The sequence below is a fragment of the Natator depressus genome, chromosome 11 (genome assembly GCF_965152275.1).
Source record: "Natator depressus isolate rNatDep1 chromosome 11, rNatDep2.hap1, whole genome shotgun sequence".
NCBI lineage: Eukaryota > Metazoa > Chordata > Testudines > Cheloniidae > Natator > Natator depressus.
The window spans coordinates 37,547,815-37,567,127 of NC_134244.1; the positions used below are offsets into that span (position 1 = coordinate 37,547,815).

Here is a 19,313-nt window from a genome sequence, read left to right on the forward strand (position 1 = left end):
TTGTCCCAATTCATCTTCTGCTCTTCTAGCCATGCCTATTTTAAGGGCTTGTTCCCATCAACCCCCAAAATGTTCAGCCCCATACTAGGTTTTTCAATTCTTGAGCAAGGAATATTTTTCAGTTATATCCATTCTCCCATAAATTCTACCTCTGGCTAGGTTATTCCCATATTGTCCAGTTCCACTTCTCTAGCAGTCCCCCAGTAGCTCCTACCGCATCTCCAGCTGGAAGAGTCCGGTCTCAAGAAGTCAAGTTTTTTTTTTGTTTGTTTTTTTAAAGAAATAAAAATGAATTTTTTTGCCTTCTTTTGGTTTCTGAACCTTTCCAAGCTTCTCTACAACCGTGAGCATTAGAAACCTATTTCACTTGTTTTTATGTAAAAAAATCTCTGCTCTCATTACTACTTAACTCCAGAAGCTGGAGCTTTCAATTATTATATACATACACTCGGAGACTTGCAATAAAATACTGAGTGCAGGCAACACCAGTGGTGAGCTGGAGCCGGTTCCCACTGGTTTGCTAGAACCGGTTGTTAAATTTAGAAACCCTTTTAGAACCGGTTGTTCTGCAAGGGACAACCGGTTCTAAAAGGGTTTCTAAATTTAACTGGCTAAAAGTGGCGCCTTAGGCGCCGACTCCATGGGTGCTCCAGGGCTGGAGCACCCAAGGGGAAAATTTGGTGTGTGCAGAGCACCCACCGGCAGCTTCCTGCCCCAACCCACCCCCGGCCCCAGTTCACCTCTGCTCTGCCTCCTCCTCTGAATGCGCCGCTCCAATCTGCTTCTCCGCCCCCCAAGCTTCCCGCAAATCAGCTGTTCACGCGGGAAGCCGGGGCGGGCTGAGAAGCAGGCAGCAGTTTCGCACTCAGGCCCAGGGAGGCAGAGGTCAGCTGGGACGGGGAGGCGCAGAGCGCCGCCCGCGCTGCAGCAGGTAACCGGGGGGAAGGGAGGGGGACGGGACGCAGGGGAACCGCTCCTCGCCTCAGCTCACCTCTACCACCCTCAGGTTGAGTGTGAAGCCACCGCCTGCTTCTCAGCCCTCCCTGGCTTCCTGTGCGAACAGCTGATTCACAGGAAGCCGGGGAGGGGGCGTGGAGAAGCAGAGAGGGGCGGTGCATTCAGGGGTGGAAGCAGAGCGGAGGTGAGCTGTGGCCGGGCGCGGAGCTGCCAGTGGGCACCCACCAAATTTTCCCCGTGGGTGTTCCAGCCCCGGAGCACCCACGGAGTTGGCACCTAAGGCGCCACTTTTGATGTGATCAGTGGGGGGAGCGGCCGCTCCCCCTGCTCCCCCACTAGCTACGCTCCCCTGACCCTAGGAGCCAGAGGGACCTGCCGGATGCTTCCTGGGAGTTACCCCAGGTAAGCACCTCCAGGACTCCCCACCTCGCCCCACGGCAGCTCCCTCTTGGCTCTTAGGGGTGGGGTGGGCACCCACTACGGTGGCCCACAAGACCCTCCTGCCCGGTTCTGGGGGCAGTCAGGGGATAGGGGAGGGGTGTGGATGGGGCAGGGGTCCTGGGGGGAGGGGGGGGCATCAAGGAATGCGGGGAGTTGGATGGGGCAGGAGTCCGGGGGGGGGGACAACGACCCCCTCGTGGGGTGAGGAGGGAACCATTTGTTAAGATTTTGGCAGCTCATCACTGGGCAACACTGCTTCCGATTCATCCTTCAAATTCAACTGTAATCCCTTCTGGAGCTAAGCTACTTTGCCCACGCCTCTTGACAGTTTAACAAAAACAAAACAAAGAAACACCGCGCAGGCCACTTCCCATGTTTCCTGACCTCTTCATTTCCAAATGTTCACACCTACAGATTACCTTTTGGAATAAATTTGGGTTCTTTGACTGTCCCCATACCAAGTTAAGCAGGCACAAGGACCTACTCCTCCACCATGTTTTACAGCATATTAGGAAAACAGTAGTTGGAGACAATTTACAAAATTTGAGATAATCCTCCATGTCAACTGTGTACGTGCATCCTGAGCAATGTCTGTTCAGTTTGGCCTCTTCTAGATTGAAGGGACTGAGGGCTGTAGGACTCCAGAGAGGAGTAATGGGCTACAGAGCCATCCACCCTCCAGCACCCTGGCTCAAATCCAGCACAGTTAGTGACAGTCAATACCTCACACTAGTGTTTGGTGGCCTACACAGGGGGAGTTGGTGGTTTCAATCCAGTTCTTTAGCAGGAAAGTACCCACACCTAGAAATTCCACCACAACTGGCACCTTTCACAGGCAAGAGGCCAGGGACTGAACAGTCATGGAAAATTAGCTATCCCCTTAGGCTAGGAGCCCTCTCAGAGCTAAGACAGGTAACAAGACGCTTGCACTACCACTGCCTAGAATCAACCCCTTCTGTAAAGAAAAGGCTTGTTTCAACAATTCTCATTCCAGAACTTTTCCACCACCACAAAATTCGTTTAACACTTCGTGCCATCAGAATACATTTCTGATATTAGAACACATGTTCATTGTCATGATCTTTAACAGATTAACCCAAGATACAGCCAATGCTAACCATTCTAAAGTCATGAGTCAGGCCCAAAGGTAGCATGAGATTGGTTTAAAAATAATGCAAGATTTAAAAATAAGTGGGGTCTTATTTGCCTTCTCAGCGTTGAAACTTTCGAGTGCACACAGCTTATGATTCTGGGCTTCTCTGCAACCACAAGGGCTAGAAACTTTAAGGTTTTTGTTTTGTTTTTATTCTCAAGCAGTTATTTAATTTCAGGAACTGGGGTTCTAAAAGAGCAGCCTCCAACCACCATGAGATTCACGATAAAATTCCAAAAAAAAAAAAAAAAATCAAATCCACAATAGTTAAGGATTTGAGTACATTTGTGTCAGTTTACATGCCCATCAATACTTGGTTTCAATCACAGAGAGACTCAAACAACCCTGGAGTCCCTCATCAGAGCTATTGCTGGAAACATCTAAACAAGCCATCAGGTCAACACTGGCATGCAAGAGACAATCACTGTTTCACTGAAGTTAAGTTTGAAAAACATCACCTATAGGTTCTTATGATGAAGATAAACATGTAGGTGCTTTTAAATCGTGAGGGACAGTATACAATGGCTGCCATTTTAATGGCTGTATGATATAAAGTCACTTAAAAACTTTAAGTTGCAGTGGAATATGGACCATCTCAGGTACCAACACTGGTGGTGAGTAGTTTCAAAATTCTTGGATTTGTTTATGAGATTGGTTTGATTCTGCAAGTTCAGGATTGGAGAGGACTCAGGCTCAACACCCACAAAGTGTTCCAAGGCTTCCGTTCACAGCGTAAGTGCCATATTGGAAAAAAACAGCAACTCACTGTTTTGGTTTCCACATATCTTATGACAGCAGTTTATTTCATACATGTCCCAGGATCAGCATGGCTCACAGCAATCCTCTTCCTGAAATTGCAGGGTCAGGATAAAGTTTATCAACTTCAAGCTTGTGTTGTGGTGATCTCATTCAATTTCCATCCACTTGTTAATTCAGACACAATCAAAAGCTAATATTCTTGTTGTGTGGATTGGTTTTTTTTTTTTCCTCTTTTAGAAGAATTTGTTTAGTAATAATGTTTGCTTTCAGTATTATATTTGATAGCACCCTATAACGTAATTTTTTTCCTTTTAGCATAATACAATCAGTCTAGCCACAATGGAATCAAGACACTTTCCTTGGAGTTGTATTTTATTTAAACTGAGGATAAAATCCTACTCCCATTGAAGTACTGCTATTGACTTCACTTCAGTGTGATCAGGATGAGGCCCCAAGTTCTAAAGCGTACTTCTGCTCATAAATTGGATGCACAGTTATATATTTGGAAAATGTACAATACTAACAAGTCTGAAAAAATACAGTGGAACTTATCTTAAAAAAACACATGGAAAGGACTGGCAAAAAAAATAGAATAAACTTTAACTAAAGTCATAATGGAAACCACATTCTTGCTTAAGACAAGAATTTCCTTATTGTGCCTATTTCTCCACTTGAACAGTCTTCCCCAGCCTCAAGCCTCGTGACGCAGCCGTCTCCAGGATTTCAAAAAAAGATAAAGAAGTCTTTTGGAAAAGTTGCCTAATAACTGTAGCCTCATCCAACTCCCTACTCAGCTCTTATGTCTCAGGACGGATGATTCCACTCTTCATCTGGTTTCTCTGAGTACTTCGTAGGCCTGCTCTGAACAGGACAAGGCTGACCAACTCCCTTTTCTACTAACTTCTTAACCACTGTAAAAATCTCAAAAGAAACTCCTGGGGCCTGTGGAGTAAGGGAGACGGCTGGGGTGGGAGGAATAGATGACCATCCGAATTCTGAGCTTAATGTTCACCCTTCCTCCAGTTACTATTTGAAAAATGTTTCCTACCCTCAAGAAGAGGGCCAATGCCTAAAGATTCCTGTTTTCACCAATCCCTGGCTCTTAGTGCAATTACACCTGCATGATGTCACTTTATTTTCCACTGTGACCTCTAACAATGCATGCGTGTTCTACATTACAAAATGCAACCCAACTTCAAGATACACAGAATTGTTATAAATGTATTTATATTGGAGTTGGAGTGCCAATAAGAAGTTTCCTAGTATTATGCTATTGCCAGGAAAATCAGTACTAACGTATATCAAACTAGGTTTTATGGGAGGGTGGAAGATAAGTCACACTCCTCTCACATGATCAAATTCAGAAAGTGTCTGGCTACCATTACTCTGTCTGAAAGTGCCAAGAGGGAGGAGATTATTTCAAAAGGCAAAGTTAATTCTGTAGAAAACATATAACCTAGAACTAGTAAATTAACAAACAAACAAAAAAAGGGGGGGGCAATATGATTGGGGAGTAGATATCTATTGTAAATCCCAATTTTGTAAGGTTACACTTTTTACAGCCTCACACATTTTCCCCACTCATTTAAAGCTGCTGTTTAAAGATGGTGTCTTTAGGATTATACCAAGCTGATGTGAACCAGGTTTAAAATAAAGGAATAGGCACAAACAGTGCTGATGCAGCACAGCAGCAGCAAAATAAAAGAGGACATTAGGTAAGAGAAAAAGGTTAACTAAGTGGAATAAGGCCAGAGTTCTGGGCAGTGAGGCAAACTAATCACACATATCTTAGATGCAACAGAAATTACATTACTATACCTGTACTAGCAGGATTGGTCTGGATGTCAATTACAGGCATTTCATGCCAAATGCCATATTAAAATATATTTTAAAGTACTGATGACATGAACTGCCTTCCCCACCTTTCTAGCCCATGGGGTCTTCGAAAAGTGTTTTCTGACTGACATTTCACAGGTTGCATAATTTAGTTGCTCAAGTTCTATTTATAAAATATTTTTAAACAATCAATTCAATATTGAAATAGATTTATATTTTATAGCATCTTAAAATAGCAGCCAACTAAAAATTGTAAGTGAATTAAAGCTTAAATAATTTAAATGTCTTCACTAGCTGAAAACTTAACATTTTTCAGTTTATGTTGCAGTTGGCAGATGTTTACTCTATTAGCATTTTTAGTACATGATGGCGTTTACAGCTCTCTCAGGACTGTCTGTTTTCTTCGCAATTCTAAGGAGGTAGGGGAAGTGTTGGGGTTTACCCTGAATCTAAGAGCAGAGGTGCCCAAAACTGTGATCTCGGGAGTACTTAATGGCCATCCACGGAGAGCTAGCATTGTGCTGGCTTCTCATCTCCAAATGAAACGTTACTTTATGAGATAAAGTACCATTAAATACTTTCCTAATGAGAATTTGCTGCAGTTGACTCAGATATTATGGGACTGTGAATGAGAGGGGAGGCTGGTCTGCATGATCAGGAGACAAACTATATAAAATGTGGTCCGTGCTATAAAGGTTTAGAAATGGGTCTTCGGAGATAGAAGGTTATAGTGATTCCCACTATGGTAGAAAGTGAAAAATCCTATTTCCCCCCCCCCTTTAAAGTTAAATTACACAAACTCCTTCCAACACATGTTGCAGTCACCACATGGGCAAAGAGATGTGGTGCTCACTGCGCTCCCTCCGAGTCTTCCATTCCTCCTGCGTGTTGGGGTATGTAAGGGTTATGTAAAGACCTGGGTAACCGCTTTCACGGTAATAGGGAGTGCGGCACAGGCAAGCACTATTTCTTCACTTGATAGATAAAGTTGCCAACCTTTTCCCTTCCCTTCCCTGGTTAAGGATAGATAAGTTTTGCAGCTGCATGAGGAATATGGTTGTCTGAAGGATACGCTTGTGTGAAGAAGTGTTACACCCCCCAGATACATAAAACGAGCTCGGGGCCATGGCCCCTTCCTCCCTCCCCTGTGAGCTGCTGATTAAGGGAACTTGTGGCTACAGTTACTGCAAAGAAACGTATCTTCAAGATAAAAAGGTCTGTATAATATGCTTAATGCTCTAAACAGTAAACAGGGGCAGGTATAATTATATTTAGTATATAGCTATTAATATTCAGTATATGGGCATTCAAACGATCAAAAAGGGTTTTGGGGGTGTTGTATTAAATTTAGGTATTTACATATTAACCGAGATAAAAGAGGTGAACAAGTACTGCAATAAAGAAGTCCATTTACTCAATCCGCCTCTGGGTCCTCCTGCTCCTTCTTTCCATCTCTAACACTGCCTACTTCTTCCCAACCACTATTTCCAGAACTGCTTCTCCTCCTCCTCTAGAATATTACCACCACCCACCCTGCCTCAGATCCCTATTGCCTGTCAATGATTTCTAGTAGGGTCTTGTTAACCGAACGGGACCGGACACTGTGTGTCTGTCTGTCTTCCTAAAGCCCTATCACATTTCCTTTTTAGCTTACGTTAGTTATTCACCTGCTCCTCCTTTCAGCCATTCACCCTGCCTTCTCCTCCCCACCCCCACTCCTTTCCCCAGGCGCTGCCCAGCTTTCCCTAGGCCCACCATCTCCACAGTTCCCCCTGCCCCACAATCCTCTGTTCTCCTCCTATACCTTCCCCCTCCCCTCAACATCCTCCTTGCTCCCCAGCCCGTCTGACCAGGACTCCATTGCCCCCCCTCTGAAAGTACGGTACCCCAAGTAGGAATGACTTTGGTGGAGCAACAGGATTCAAACTCCCGGAAGCAGGACAAGGATTAATTCTAAGGAGAGCTGTGGCAGTAGTGGTGCTGCTCTTGCCCAGGTGGGTGGAAGCATCCTAGTGCTGCTGGCAAGTTGAGCCTGCTCAGGGGAGGGTGCCCCTCTCCCCACCTCACAAGAATGAACAGAAGGGGGAATAACCCCTGGGCCTGCACTGCTAGGTAGCAGATGCTCCAGCTGCTTGGCCTTATAGCAGAGATGGGGTGTCTGAACAAACCACTGCTGGCCTGCTGGTCCCTGCAGACAAGGCAGCTTTCCCAATGAGCGGTGCTGAACTCATCACTTCCCGCAGGCCCTGAACTTCCATGAGGGCAAAAATCCCACTGATCCTCTGGTCATGGAACACCCCACCTTGGCCTGCAGGCAGTAACCCCAGTGCTTTGCCCATAGCTCCCTGAGCACAAATACCCTACAATTGTCAGAGCTGAAACAATTCTACACTCTCAGGCTCAGGAATGACTGCAGTCTAGTCACGTTTGGGTCCAGCTTTAAAAGTTAGACCTGATCAGACCTCTATGTCCCAACACTGCCCTTTGTTTATTAGGGAACAACAAAAAAAAAAATTAAGAGTGAGTAGCTTAAACTATATATTTTTGAGTTCACTGAAAAATGTCTTTTCTGAACTCTAGAGGCTTCTACAATAGTTATGATGAAAACCCCCTCGCTCTTGCAAGTTATATTGGGTCAATAGCCACAAGACTCCTGAAGAGAGTTCCCACCTTAGCCCTTAGTTCCCAGTCAAGCCACCTCTCAGAAAGCCCAAGAGAAGAGCAAAGCCTTGCAGCATGTGGCTCAACAAGTCTGTTGGGTCAGGGAAGAGAACAAGCATTCCTCTCTGGAAGTGCCCTGTTGCCAGCTTCTTCCTAACTGAAGAACTTTTACTGATGTCTTTGTGACTTATAATAATTACATGGAAATGCACACTAACCAGGTAATCCTTTGTAAATATTTTTTGTTGTGTTCTTAACTCTGTATTTTATGTCCTGAATTCATGACTTCATTTCCTCTGTCTCTGGACCTATATGCTCAACATTTTCTGTACCTCCTAATAACTAAGGATTTTCCTGATTTTATAGCTTTCCAACTAAAAATGTAAAGAAAAAAAAACTCTCCCCCATCTTACCACCTTGACAAGGCACAATAAGGAAGGAAGTCAAAATGACCTAAGACTTTTTGGAGAAAGCTCAACCTCAGAAGCTATTCATTTTCAATAGTCACCATCTGTGAAGGGGTTAGTGAGAGAATTGCTACATTCAGACAGTTAAAAATCAACATACTGAATTTTCCCTCATGCTGGTCTCTGGACAATATCCTATTCCACTGTCTAGAGAAAAAAGTGTGAAGAACCTTACCTTTTTTGCTCTTTGTGCTATATCAGGTGTTCTAGTAAGAAGCTTTTCTATCAGGTATTCTCTATTCTGAAAAACCAACATTTGGACAGTTAAACCCAATACAAGGAAAACAGGAGATTCACATAGATTGTAAAACAGCAGATTTACATGTCGGATTAAGCATTTTACCTTGGCTTTCTGGAAGAATTTGCATTTTAAAAGTTCCGCTGCTGTGGGCCTGAAAGATTGATAATAAATTAGAGCAGAAACAGAGATCCCTCCTAATGAATACTGTACATGACATTCATGAAATGACATGGTACTTTTGAATTAGTGCTGAATGAATAGCAATGCTAGCTGCAAAATTAATTTTAAAATCCATAATGGTCTATGTATTAATTCACTATACACGTTGGGAGATGGTGAAAGCACTGGATATAAATCAATATCCTGTCCTTCATTGTCCATCTTTTTCTTTAAAATGAATTTAGTGCTTGTGAGGGGTGCTGGATTAAAAAGCCAAGACTTACAACCTCCTTTTAACCATTAAAAAGACACGCATGCTTCCCTAGATGACCCAGCCCATGTGCCTAAACCATGCTCCAGACGCAGGGGTAGCCAATTATTTTTTGTCAAGGTCCACATTTTTTGTTAAGGTATAATCAAGGTCCAGACTCCAGAGAAAATAATAAAAAACAACAATAAATAAATTAAAAAATTTTGGAGTCCATTCAAAAGCATCTGGTGGCCCAGATTTGGCCTGTGGTCCACCTATTGACTACCCCTGCTCAAGAGCAATCAGCTTATACAGATGAAAAGAGCATTAAAATTTTCCCAATAGTGAGGTAAGCACCAATTGCCATTTATTTCAGTGATTTGAACACCTGTCCACAAGGAACTGGACTGAGCCTATTAACTTGTTTCATAAACCAAACAGCACTGTCAGAGCTTTCAGTCCCTAGACACACACGTAGAATCTGATGCAATGTCCTAGAGGCCAAATGCTCTATGTTCTATTTTTAGTCCCTGGAGTTCTCTGTTCAGCGATCTTCCTCCCAGGCCCCCCTGAATTTACACGTTTGAAGTTTGCAGCAGTTGAAGTCACAACCTTCATTGTTTACCCTAACGATATGCTATAGTTCTGAATAAGGAGGAGCAACATTTGCCCATTTTTGCCTAGAGGTACAGGAGAAGACCGATCAATATATTTGTCTACTGTCAAGCAGAGCTGGCCAGAAATTGGGTTCCCACCCGCCACAGAAAATTTCAACCAAAAGATATGAAATATTTCAGCACAAATTAAAAAACAAACAAACAAAAAAACCCACTTTGATTTGAAAATGCTGCTGTGGTGCCCCAGGGGAGTTGTATCTCAGGTACCTGATGTTCCTGTTCTTCATTATAGTTCTTGATTATGGGCTCGGTCTCCCATGATACACCACCATCCCCTTCTTGGTGAGGGGAGGTGGTACATCATGGGAGTCCCTATGCCAAGGTGCATTATAGGAGATGTATTCTAGCTGGGAAGCATGGCCCATAGAAGGGACTGGGGACATGAGGGAACCAAGCCACAAATCCCATGAGCACCATGGTGGCATATCTGAATCAGAGTATTTTGGTCTTTGGGCATTCAGTTTTTTCAATGGAGGGAAGGGAAGAAAAATTCTAACTTTGCACAAAAAAACAGACACCTTTTCACAAATTAATGTTTAATTTTCAATGGAAGAGTGGACTTTCAACTAAAAAATAAGTTATATCATATTATATCCCTACTGCAGGAGGATAAAGAGGACTGAACAGAAACCCAAACAAAGCCCAATTAATGCCTCACTGCATTTGTCTATGAGTGGTTAAAATGTAAGAACCACCTACAGTAATTCAGGAAGGTCACAAGGGCTTGTCTACACACAAAAGTTGCATGGGTTTAAGATAAAATGTGATTATTACCCAATTGAGATGGAGTGTCCACACAAAGTTGCAAATTCTATGTTGATTGAAAGCTTGCTTAGCTTGTTAATGTGCCACTCTTATTTGATGTGGTATAAGGTTTTGGAGAGAAAGGGAAGAAGAGACCAGGAAGAAAGGTTTTATTATTTAAATAAGCCCCGTTCACATGCTCCACATGTGGTACAGAGAGACAGAGCTCCTGCCATCAAGGAGAAAACGATCCAATTTAGAGATAGACAACAAAAAGTTTTATAGACCATTTTTCAGATCCAGTATATCCACAGCACTTGGATATGTGAGTAGGTGATGCACCTAGAAGTTTCCTTTTAAAAATGGGCAAACTAATGGAAGCTGTAAAAGAAAATTGAAAGATCCGTTGTAGTCAGATCTAACAGCAGGAGCCATGCACAGGCACTAGCACTGTAGTTTAATTTTACACTAAAAAAGCAGAAAGTCACCAGGAACGTTAATACCCTGATGGTCACACACTGGTATGCTTAATGCAGAACAGCTAACCACTGGGAACTGAACTGCGAGGAATCAAGTGTTTGCAGCAGATATTCCAAATACAGAGAGACAGGGAAAACTACAGCAACTGCTAACTTCCTAGGGACAATCACCAGTTTAATCATGCCCTGAAAGCATTTGGCCATTTCTACAATAATTTGTAACCATAATAAAAGTTGTTTTTCCAGAACATGTTTCAATCTAAAGAAAACACTAAAATGTATTTAAGCAGTCTGCAAGTTGTAGGACTATGCTTAAAGCATAACCAGACTCTGAGGGCTTAAAATTAATGAGACAGACTATAAAGGTCTGGGGAATCTGAAGATACTACACAAATGATCTCCTGAACCAAGAGGATGAATTCTGAGGGGTTCTCGGAAATTAAAGAAAGGTCTCTTGTTTGCACTTATTATTTCTTAACTATTCTTGATCTATCTATTATCTCTGCTCTCAGCTCTTAAGCCTTATTCTGACCATATTTACCCTGATTTACAGCAGGCTCACTAAGTCTCACTCACAACTATATTACTCTAATTTTACACTATTGTAATACCACTGAACTCAAATTACACTATGAAAATAAGGTAAGAGAGCAGTGAGTCAGGTGACTCAGACAAGGAGAATTGTTTTGTACAGCTAGTACTGTAATTTCTAAAACAGATAAGTGATTTATTAAATATACTAAGAAAACATGTTAATTACAGAATGTGGCTTTCACAGTGTCCAAGCAAGAGAAACATACAAAATGGATTTACATTGAAAGCGCTATCAAAAGGACAATGGGAGACATCATTGTGGGACTTTACCAACAGTTTTGGAACAAAGAGTGTAATTATCTGAAGTATTTCAGTCACAAAAATAGAGCAGAAACGTATGATTCAGAAAGAAACGAAGAAAGAGGGAATATATAATTTTCAAGTTAGCTCAGAGCCATTCAGTTGTTTACATTATTTATTTCTAACATAAACACCTTAACCCTCTCTTGAAATAATCTTGTCACACAGCGCAAATGACAATGTAGAGTTAGAAATAAGCTCATCTCAGAACAAGGAAGGCCAACAGCATTTTCTGGTTTAGGCTCAAGCAGTCAGTATGTTCAGACAGTAAAAGCTCAGCTTGATCAGCATGGTCATAATCTTTAACATGGGCTTGAAAGAAGTAGTGAGGGGTTTTGTTTGTTTGTTTCAAATGAGAGACTGTAAGCTCTTCAGGGCAGAAACTGGGGTTTTTCAAAATGTTTGAGAAGTGCTTTGCATAACAGAAGTAGAATATTTGGATACTAGTACACCAAGTTAATCATCAAGCTTCAACAAGTTTGTTAAAAGCCAACTCCTTCTCCCCAAACCAAAGACCTAATATTAGGAAACAAGGATTTTCCAAATAAATATTTAAGAAAAAATTCATAACAATGATTTTTAAAGTATAATAGTCCTCACTGAATTTTGGACTAAGTCCATTTTACACAACAAAAAAGCCATACCTTTTGGAAGGGTCTTTTTGAAGACATAGTGAAATTAGTTTTCTAAAGGATTTCCCATACTTTTTCATCATTTCTTTGTCCTCTACACCTGTTTCTAAAGTGGGAGGGTCATTTTGCAATGTCAGCATTAACACCTATAGTAAAACCAAAAAGGTGACATGGTAAGTGTCTCAGTGAAATTACAACACAATAATAACTGAAATAGGATACAAATATTCCACCAAACATAGAAAGTTCCTGTTTAAAACATCTTGAGGCATCACACAATGCTTAACAGGGTAGTAAATTTGTACACATTACTCTGACATTTATGGGGTTCATTCACTTATCAGACCTTCACTGAGTATCAGAAATAGATGGAGCAAAGTGATGTTCAAACATACTATGAAACCCACTTGTTAGTTCTGAGTTGGTGGTCTCCAGAAATAATTTAAAAGTCCTGAAGACCAAAATGCTTCAGTCTATCATAAAAGATTCCAAAAGAAACAGAAAAGCCATTCTAAAAAGAATGAAAAAACGTTGAGTGGCAAGTCAGGGATGGCATAGGTTTTTGCACCGTGTTTTATAATGGCTGACAGGCAATACTCAAAACCAGTTCTCCCCCTACCTGTAACCAAGCCTGTGGCACATCACCCACAATGCCACACATCTAACCTTGGAGAACATAAAGATAGCATATAGCTAAAGCCACCCATTTGTGAAGACAAAGGTCTGGAAATATCCCTAGGATGGTCTTGCTCCCAGATAAGTTGCATCTGGACACCTTGTAAAAGTTATGGAAGACAGAGAGAATTGTTTCTATATTATTCTGCAAGTGACCCATGCTAAAATATTTACATAGAAAGTTTGTTGTTGGTAGCTATGCACATGGGAAAAGTATGGGATGGAAAAGGGGGTGAGGGAAAAAAGAGGAAGCAATTTATCTTTGAAGGATGAGGCCATACAACTTGGATCAGCTTGTTTCAACTCCAGAAAAGGATAATGAAGACCTTGATCAAATAGCAGGCAGAGGAGATGAATGGAAAAAAAAATGTAAGAGGGGAGCTAACGAAACATTAAACCAAGAAAGCGATCTGGAATTAGCAGAAACACATGAATAAAGAAGTTAGTTACCAGAGAGAAGAGCATTGTAAACATCAAAACATGGCCTACTTGAACAGAAATTTAATATAAAAAGGTAACAAAGGTCAGGCTCAGCTAATGAGTTTTTTCCATGTACTGTAACGGCCTTTTATGTTGTATCAATACTTCAATGAGATAGTTTCACTAAAATGAAAGTTTAGTTAAAAATCAAACTCTTAACATGAGCCTCATAAATACATAAATCTGCACTAATGTGTGCAGCCAATGTACATATAAGCATTCTCACACAACCCTCTTAGACCAATGACGAGTACACTTGACAAGAGAATAAAAGACAATTTACTATTCACCAAGGAGACAAGGAAAAACAAAACAAAAAACAGCAGTACTGTACGATACTGAAAAAAGTTTCTTCACATCAGGATTAGTCAGTTTAATTCTGGTAAAATGAAAGAAGAGAGTCATAATAGTGAAGTTGCTACAAGCAATCAACTAGTGTTATACTGAGTTTAAAGCAAAAAAACTCTGGGGGGGAAAAAACCACCACATTCCTCTTTTGAAATGCCATGGCAGCTAACTCTTGTAACATTTGAATAGAAATGTATCAATCTGAGAAGGTTGTGTAGGCATACTGCTATGTACAGCAGTTGCTGTAAATTAAGCATATTAAAAACAAATGAAATGAAGTTATAGAGTTTCTCTACATTCAGAACATTAACTTTTTAAATTCTTAAATGTTAATTTAGTAATTTTAAAGGAGAATATGAAACAGCAGTAACTACCTCTGTTTTCATCTGAGAAATGTTCCTTTTTAAAATGTTCCCTACTAAAATTCACTCAAGACTGCTTCCCAGAAAAGCAAAGATCAAGCTAACTTCAAGACTTCTTAATCTTTTGAAGTAAAGCTCAGGGATGGCGATGCTGTTTAATAAAATGGGAAAAGGGAAACAAAATGGGAAATGACTGCCCAGGAAGGAGTACTACAGAAAGGATCTGAGGGCAATAGTGGATCACAAGCTAAATGAGTCAACAGTATAACACTGCTGCAAAAAAATAAAACATCATTCTGGGATGCATTAGCAGGAGTGTTGTAAGCAGGACACAAAAAGTAATTCCTCCATTCTACTCCGTGCTGATTAGGACTCAACTGGCTTATTGTGTCCAGTTCTGGGCACCACATTTCAGGAAAAATGTGGACACATTGGAGAAAGTCCAGAGAAGAGCAACAAAAACGATTAATGGTCTAGAAAACATGACTTATGAGACAAGATTTAAAAAATTGGGTTTGTTTAGACTGCAGAAGAGAAGACAGAGGGGACATAACAGTTTTCAAGTACATAAAAAGGTTGTTATAAGGAGGAGGGAGAAAAATTGTTATCTACCTCAGAGCAGGACAAGAAGCAATGGGCTTAAATTGCAGCAAGGGTGATTTAGTTTGGACATTAAGAAAAACTTCCTAATAGTCAGGGTGGTTAAGCACTGGAATAAACTGCCCAGGGAGGTTGTGGAATCTCCATTATTGGAGATTTTTAAGAGAAGGTTAAACATACATCTGTCAGGGATGGTCTAGATAATACTTAGTCCTGCTGGGAGTGCGGGGGACTGGACTACATGACCTCTCGAGGTCCCTTCCAGTCCTACAATTCTATGAATGAAAAGTAGTGGAGAATTTTTGTCAGAGCAGTCCTCAATTGCTCAATTTAAGATTATTTTTAGTGAACTCTAAAGTCAGCACATAATCTTATTTTTGGCAAATGTAACATCAGTTATTGCAGCTTTCTGCCATTTTTGAGAATAATAAATTTCCAATTTCATACCATCATTCATTTGATGAGGTCAAAGTGTTTTACATGCCCTGAACCTTACAAAGGCCCCCCATCTTTCTAATATTACAGATTGACGAAGTATGATCAGAAAAGTGACTAAAAATGACACCCTGCTACTTCCATCAGATGCATACTCGAGGAAGTGACTTTGAACACACTAATTACTCTAGTATCAACATCCTTCCAAGATTAAACTACTTTTTACTGCTACTAGCACTGAAGACCCAACAGAGCTAGGATAAAGCAAAGTGAATCCTCTTTCGGTCGCACCTCAACAGAGCTGTTAGCTAACTTCTGGTTGGAAAAATCTTTGTTACTAGTGATAACGTGCAAGCCAAAAAATGCAGAGTTTGACCTTTACATACAAGGTGTGCCTGAAAGGCTGGAAGTTATAGAGAAAAATATATTACTTGTGATCTGAACAAAATCTGATCTAAAGTCAGAGAGGTGCTACCACGTGGAGCTCTACAATGACAGAGCCACTTTTCAGATAATTGCACATGACAACTTGCTCATGGTCACGAAGAAACAGAGCAAGGAACAATACAGGGATCCCATCTTCCAGTTCTATGCTCTGGGCAATCTTGCCTCCTCCATTTAATCTACACAAAACTTAATTAATAAGCTAAAAGTAGAGCAATCCCAAGTCATTAAAAGAGAAACGCCAGAAATTTACTCCGTGTAGAGACCTGAATGTTACTTATGCAACACTAAATTATACATGATTTCCAAGGGTAATTACTTTCATAGGAGGATATTTGTGGTACGGTGCAGCTCCTGTTGCTAATTCAATGGCAGTTATTCCAAAACTCCACATATCGGCCTTGAAATCATAACCTCTCACCTATTGCAGGGCAAAAAAAGAAGTTTTAGTGTGGTGTTTTAAATGTAAAGTCATCATAAGATACAAGTGCATTTCATTAGTCATAAAGATACCTGTTCCATGACTTCAGGTGCCATCCAACATGGGGTCCCAACAAAGGTTTTTCTTACTTTGTTACGGGTAACATCGCCTCCTGTTGCTAAAAATGCACTAACACCAAAATCTGGAACACACATTTGAAAAAAAAAAAAAAAAAGTTAAAAGTTCACCCTCTTCCCCATACCAAAACTAAACAGAAAAGAAATATATATACATTTTAAAATAGGAGTCCAATTATAAAATCTTTTTTATAATTAAATTCAGCTGAAGAGTTATCTTTTTACAGCTGGCAGAACTACACAAAAATGTTAGACACACAGAACAACAGCCTTATCTTCCTCTGTTCACAATCTTCTGTTAAGGTCATCTTAACAGACATCAGGTTAAAAAAACAAATACACAACACATCATCAACGTGGGGAACTTATTGCCATGGGATGTTGTGAAGGCCACAAATATAACTGAGTTCAAGAAAAGAACTGGATAAGTTCATGGAGGATAGGTCCATCAATGGCAATTTAGCCAAGATGGTCAGGGACACATGCTCCGGGTGTCCCTAAACCTCCAAACTGCCAGTAGAGGAGACTAGACAACATTTTGAGATCACTCAAAATTGCCTATTCTGTTCATTCCCTCTGAAGCATCTGGCACCAGCCACTGTCAGAAGACAGGATACTGGGCTAGACGGACCATTAGTCTAACCCAGTATGGTTGTTCTGATCTTAAAAGACTGCAGTATTTCCAACTGGCCCAGTAATTTTGGCATATTCGAAGAGTATTCAATTACATTCCATTTGCCTTCCAAGGGAATTGAGCCACCAAGTTTTCAAATTTGTATTATTTTCTGATCACTCTACCCTACTTCTAAGGTTCCTTACTTTTTCTGGGCTTGTCGATTTCTCTCTCTCTCTCTTTTTTTTTTTTTAACTTTTTATTTAAAAAGTGCCCATCTGCAAAGACCTCTGGAGACCACAGCAAAGAAAGGAATTAAAATCATGAATGAAGTAAGGCAACAGGGACAATTAAAAAAAGCTATATTCTTGGTCAGGAACCAGCTACAGAACATAGACACCATTGTTTCTGCTGTATTATTCAGTCTTTTCCTCTAGAAGTATTTGGGATTTTTATATTATCCGTACAGTTTGTGAAATCAGTGCAACATTTGATGCTCTTATGCTGGACTACAGAGTTCTGTATCTTAATATACCCTGCAATTAGACACCATTTTTGAACAGAGAACATTAAAGGGCTTGTTGTTGCTACGAACACAGCTTCTTATGCTTTCTCCTTTTTAAGCAAGCAATTCTCAACAATTACTTTTTAAAAATTGATTCAAAGGACTTGAATGCACTCCTTAATTCAAGAGTTTACTCAAACTTGAACCCAGTCTTCTCAACATATGGCTGTGTATTATACATTTTTGTTCTTTAACAGCATAACTGAAGTAGGGCTTTATTTGAGACATTACAGACCCAAACCTGGACCCACTCACATTCGTTTCCCCACTGACTTTGATGGGGGATCAGCATTTAGGATTTTGCCTTTGGTTTAAAATGGGATTAGAGTTTGGTCACTGATACTTTGTCATTACTCTCCACAAAACCATTATCAAGTGTGCATCCAGTAAGTGCATTACAAGTAGATTGTCTTTTTTGGTTTCCTCCTATACTGATAAACACAGAAGAAACAATGCATTTAAGTTTGCCATCTAAATATGGTTTTCAGGGACCTGACCTGCAACTTGTTTGGTAAGGATTAAAGCAAGATCCTTGAGAATCTGGGCCTGCTGCATGAAGCACTTTTGTTTTATATAACACATTATAGGTTAGGAGTTGCTGCTTTAGGACTTGTCAATATTCTGTAATGGGTAATGTCTTCTGAACAGAGTCCTTCTATCTAACCACGCAATTCTGCACTGAGTACTGAAGTATGAAGAAATGTTATTTTATTAACTAGTTGTCTATATTTCAGTTCTAGCTTATTCATTAACTTTTCATGAAATGAGTTATGCAGATGAGAGCTGGTTTTAGCTTTGTTTTTCAGGCCACATTTGTTTATATCTTTAAGCCTGTGTACCACATTTTTAAAATTTTATTTCTATGCACCTATTTGGTGCATTAGCTTCATAATAATCACCCAAATACTGCCCCATAGATAAGTATATATTCTGTTTTATGACTTCACAGATATGAAGAACTTTCAAATGCATATTAAACTAGCTGGAGACTGCAGTGTTTGACAAGTCATATATAGAGGAGGAACAAGAACAAAAGTCATGATAACAAAAAGCGTTCCTTCACTGAGTAGCTTTGTATCTCAGATATAGATTCTTTAAAACATACCGGTTGTTTACTCAAAGGTTCAGAGAGGCTTGATTTCCCCTGTCCTAACCCAATACTGTGCCTTTAGCATTGACATTTTCCTGTATTGTTAGGCCACTTAACCAAATGGGAAAAGGGAAGTGGACAAAACTGAAGAAGTTAGATAGCAAACAGTGTTACACATTCGTGGTAAGCGACAGTAGCAATGTACAGGCAGCTGCCAAGGAAGAGAAGTTAACTATGTGTGTTTATGAAGCCTCTTAAGAGTCTTGCAAGTGGAAAGAATGGTGGGAGTGGGACAGCCTCACACACACAGTGAGTTAATACATGAGTGGCAAGATTTTCCAAAGCATTTAAGTGACATAGGATGAGTCCATTTTCAAAAGCAGCATATGCATAGATGACCCCAAGTCTCACTGAGTACAGTGCAGGGAGAAAGTCAACAGGCATTAAGCTCAGGTACCCAAGCCACTTTGCAGAGAGAGTATCAGAGGGGTAGCTGTGTTTGCCACTTTTACAGATCCAGACTAAGAGTCCTGTGGCACCTTACAGACTAACAGAAGTATTGGAGCATAAGCTTTCGTGGGTGAATACCCACTTTATCGGATGCATGTAGTGGAAATTTCCAGAGGCAGGTATAATTATGCAAGCAAGAATCAGGCTAGGGATAACGAGGTTAGTTCAATCAGGGAGAATGAGGCCCTTTTCTAGCAGTTGAGGTGTGAACACCAAGGGAGGAGAAACTGCTTTTGTAGCTGGCTAGCCATTAAGTCTTTGTTTAATCCTGAGCTGAAGGTGT

The 19,313-nt window shown here is 40.7% G+C and overlaps 1 protein-coding gene across 1 annotated transcript in view; it reads right to left on the minus strand.

Annotated features, from left to right (window-relative positions):
• The window catches only part of STK39 (serine/threonine kinase 39), a 205,771-nt gene that overhangs the window by 116,522 nt on the left and 69,936 nt on the right, over positions 1-19,313 (minus strand). Inside the window, exons 6-10 of the mRNA XM_074967495.1 lie at positions 16,208-16,317; positions 16,014-16,115; positions 12,363-12,496; positions 8,618-8,666; positions 8,450-8,515 (exon numbers count right to left, since the gene is read on the minus strand). Of these exons, the coding sequence (XP_074823596.1) occupies positions 8,450-8,515; positions 8,618-8,666; positions 12,363-12,496; positions 16,014-16,115; positions 16,208-16,317 (461 nt within the window). The remainder of the gene's footprint in view (positions 1-8,449; positions 8,516-8,617; positions 8,667-12,362; positions 12,497-16,013; positions 16,116-16,207; positions 16,318-19,313) is intronic.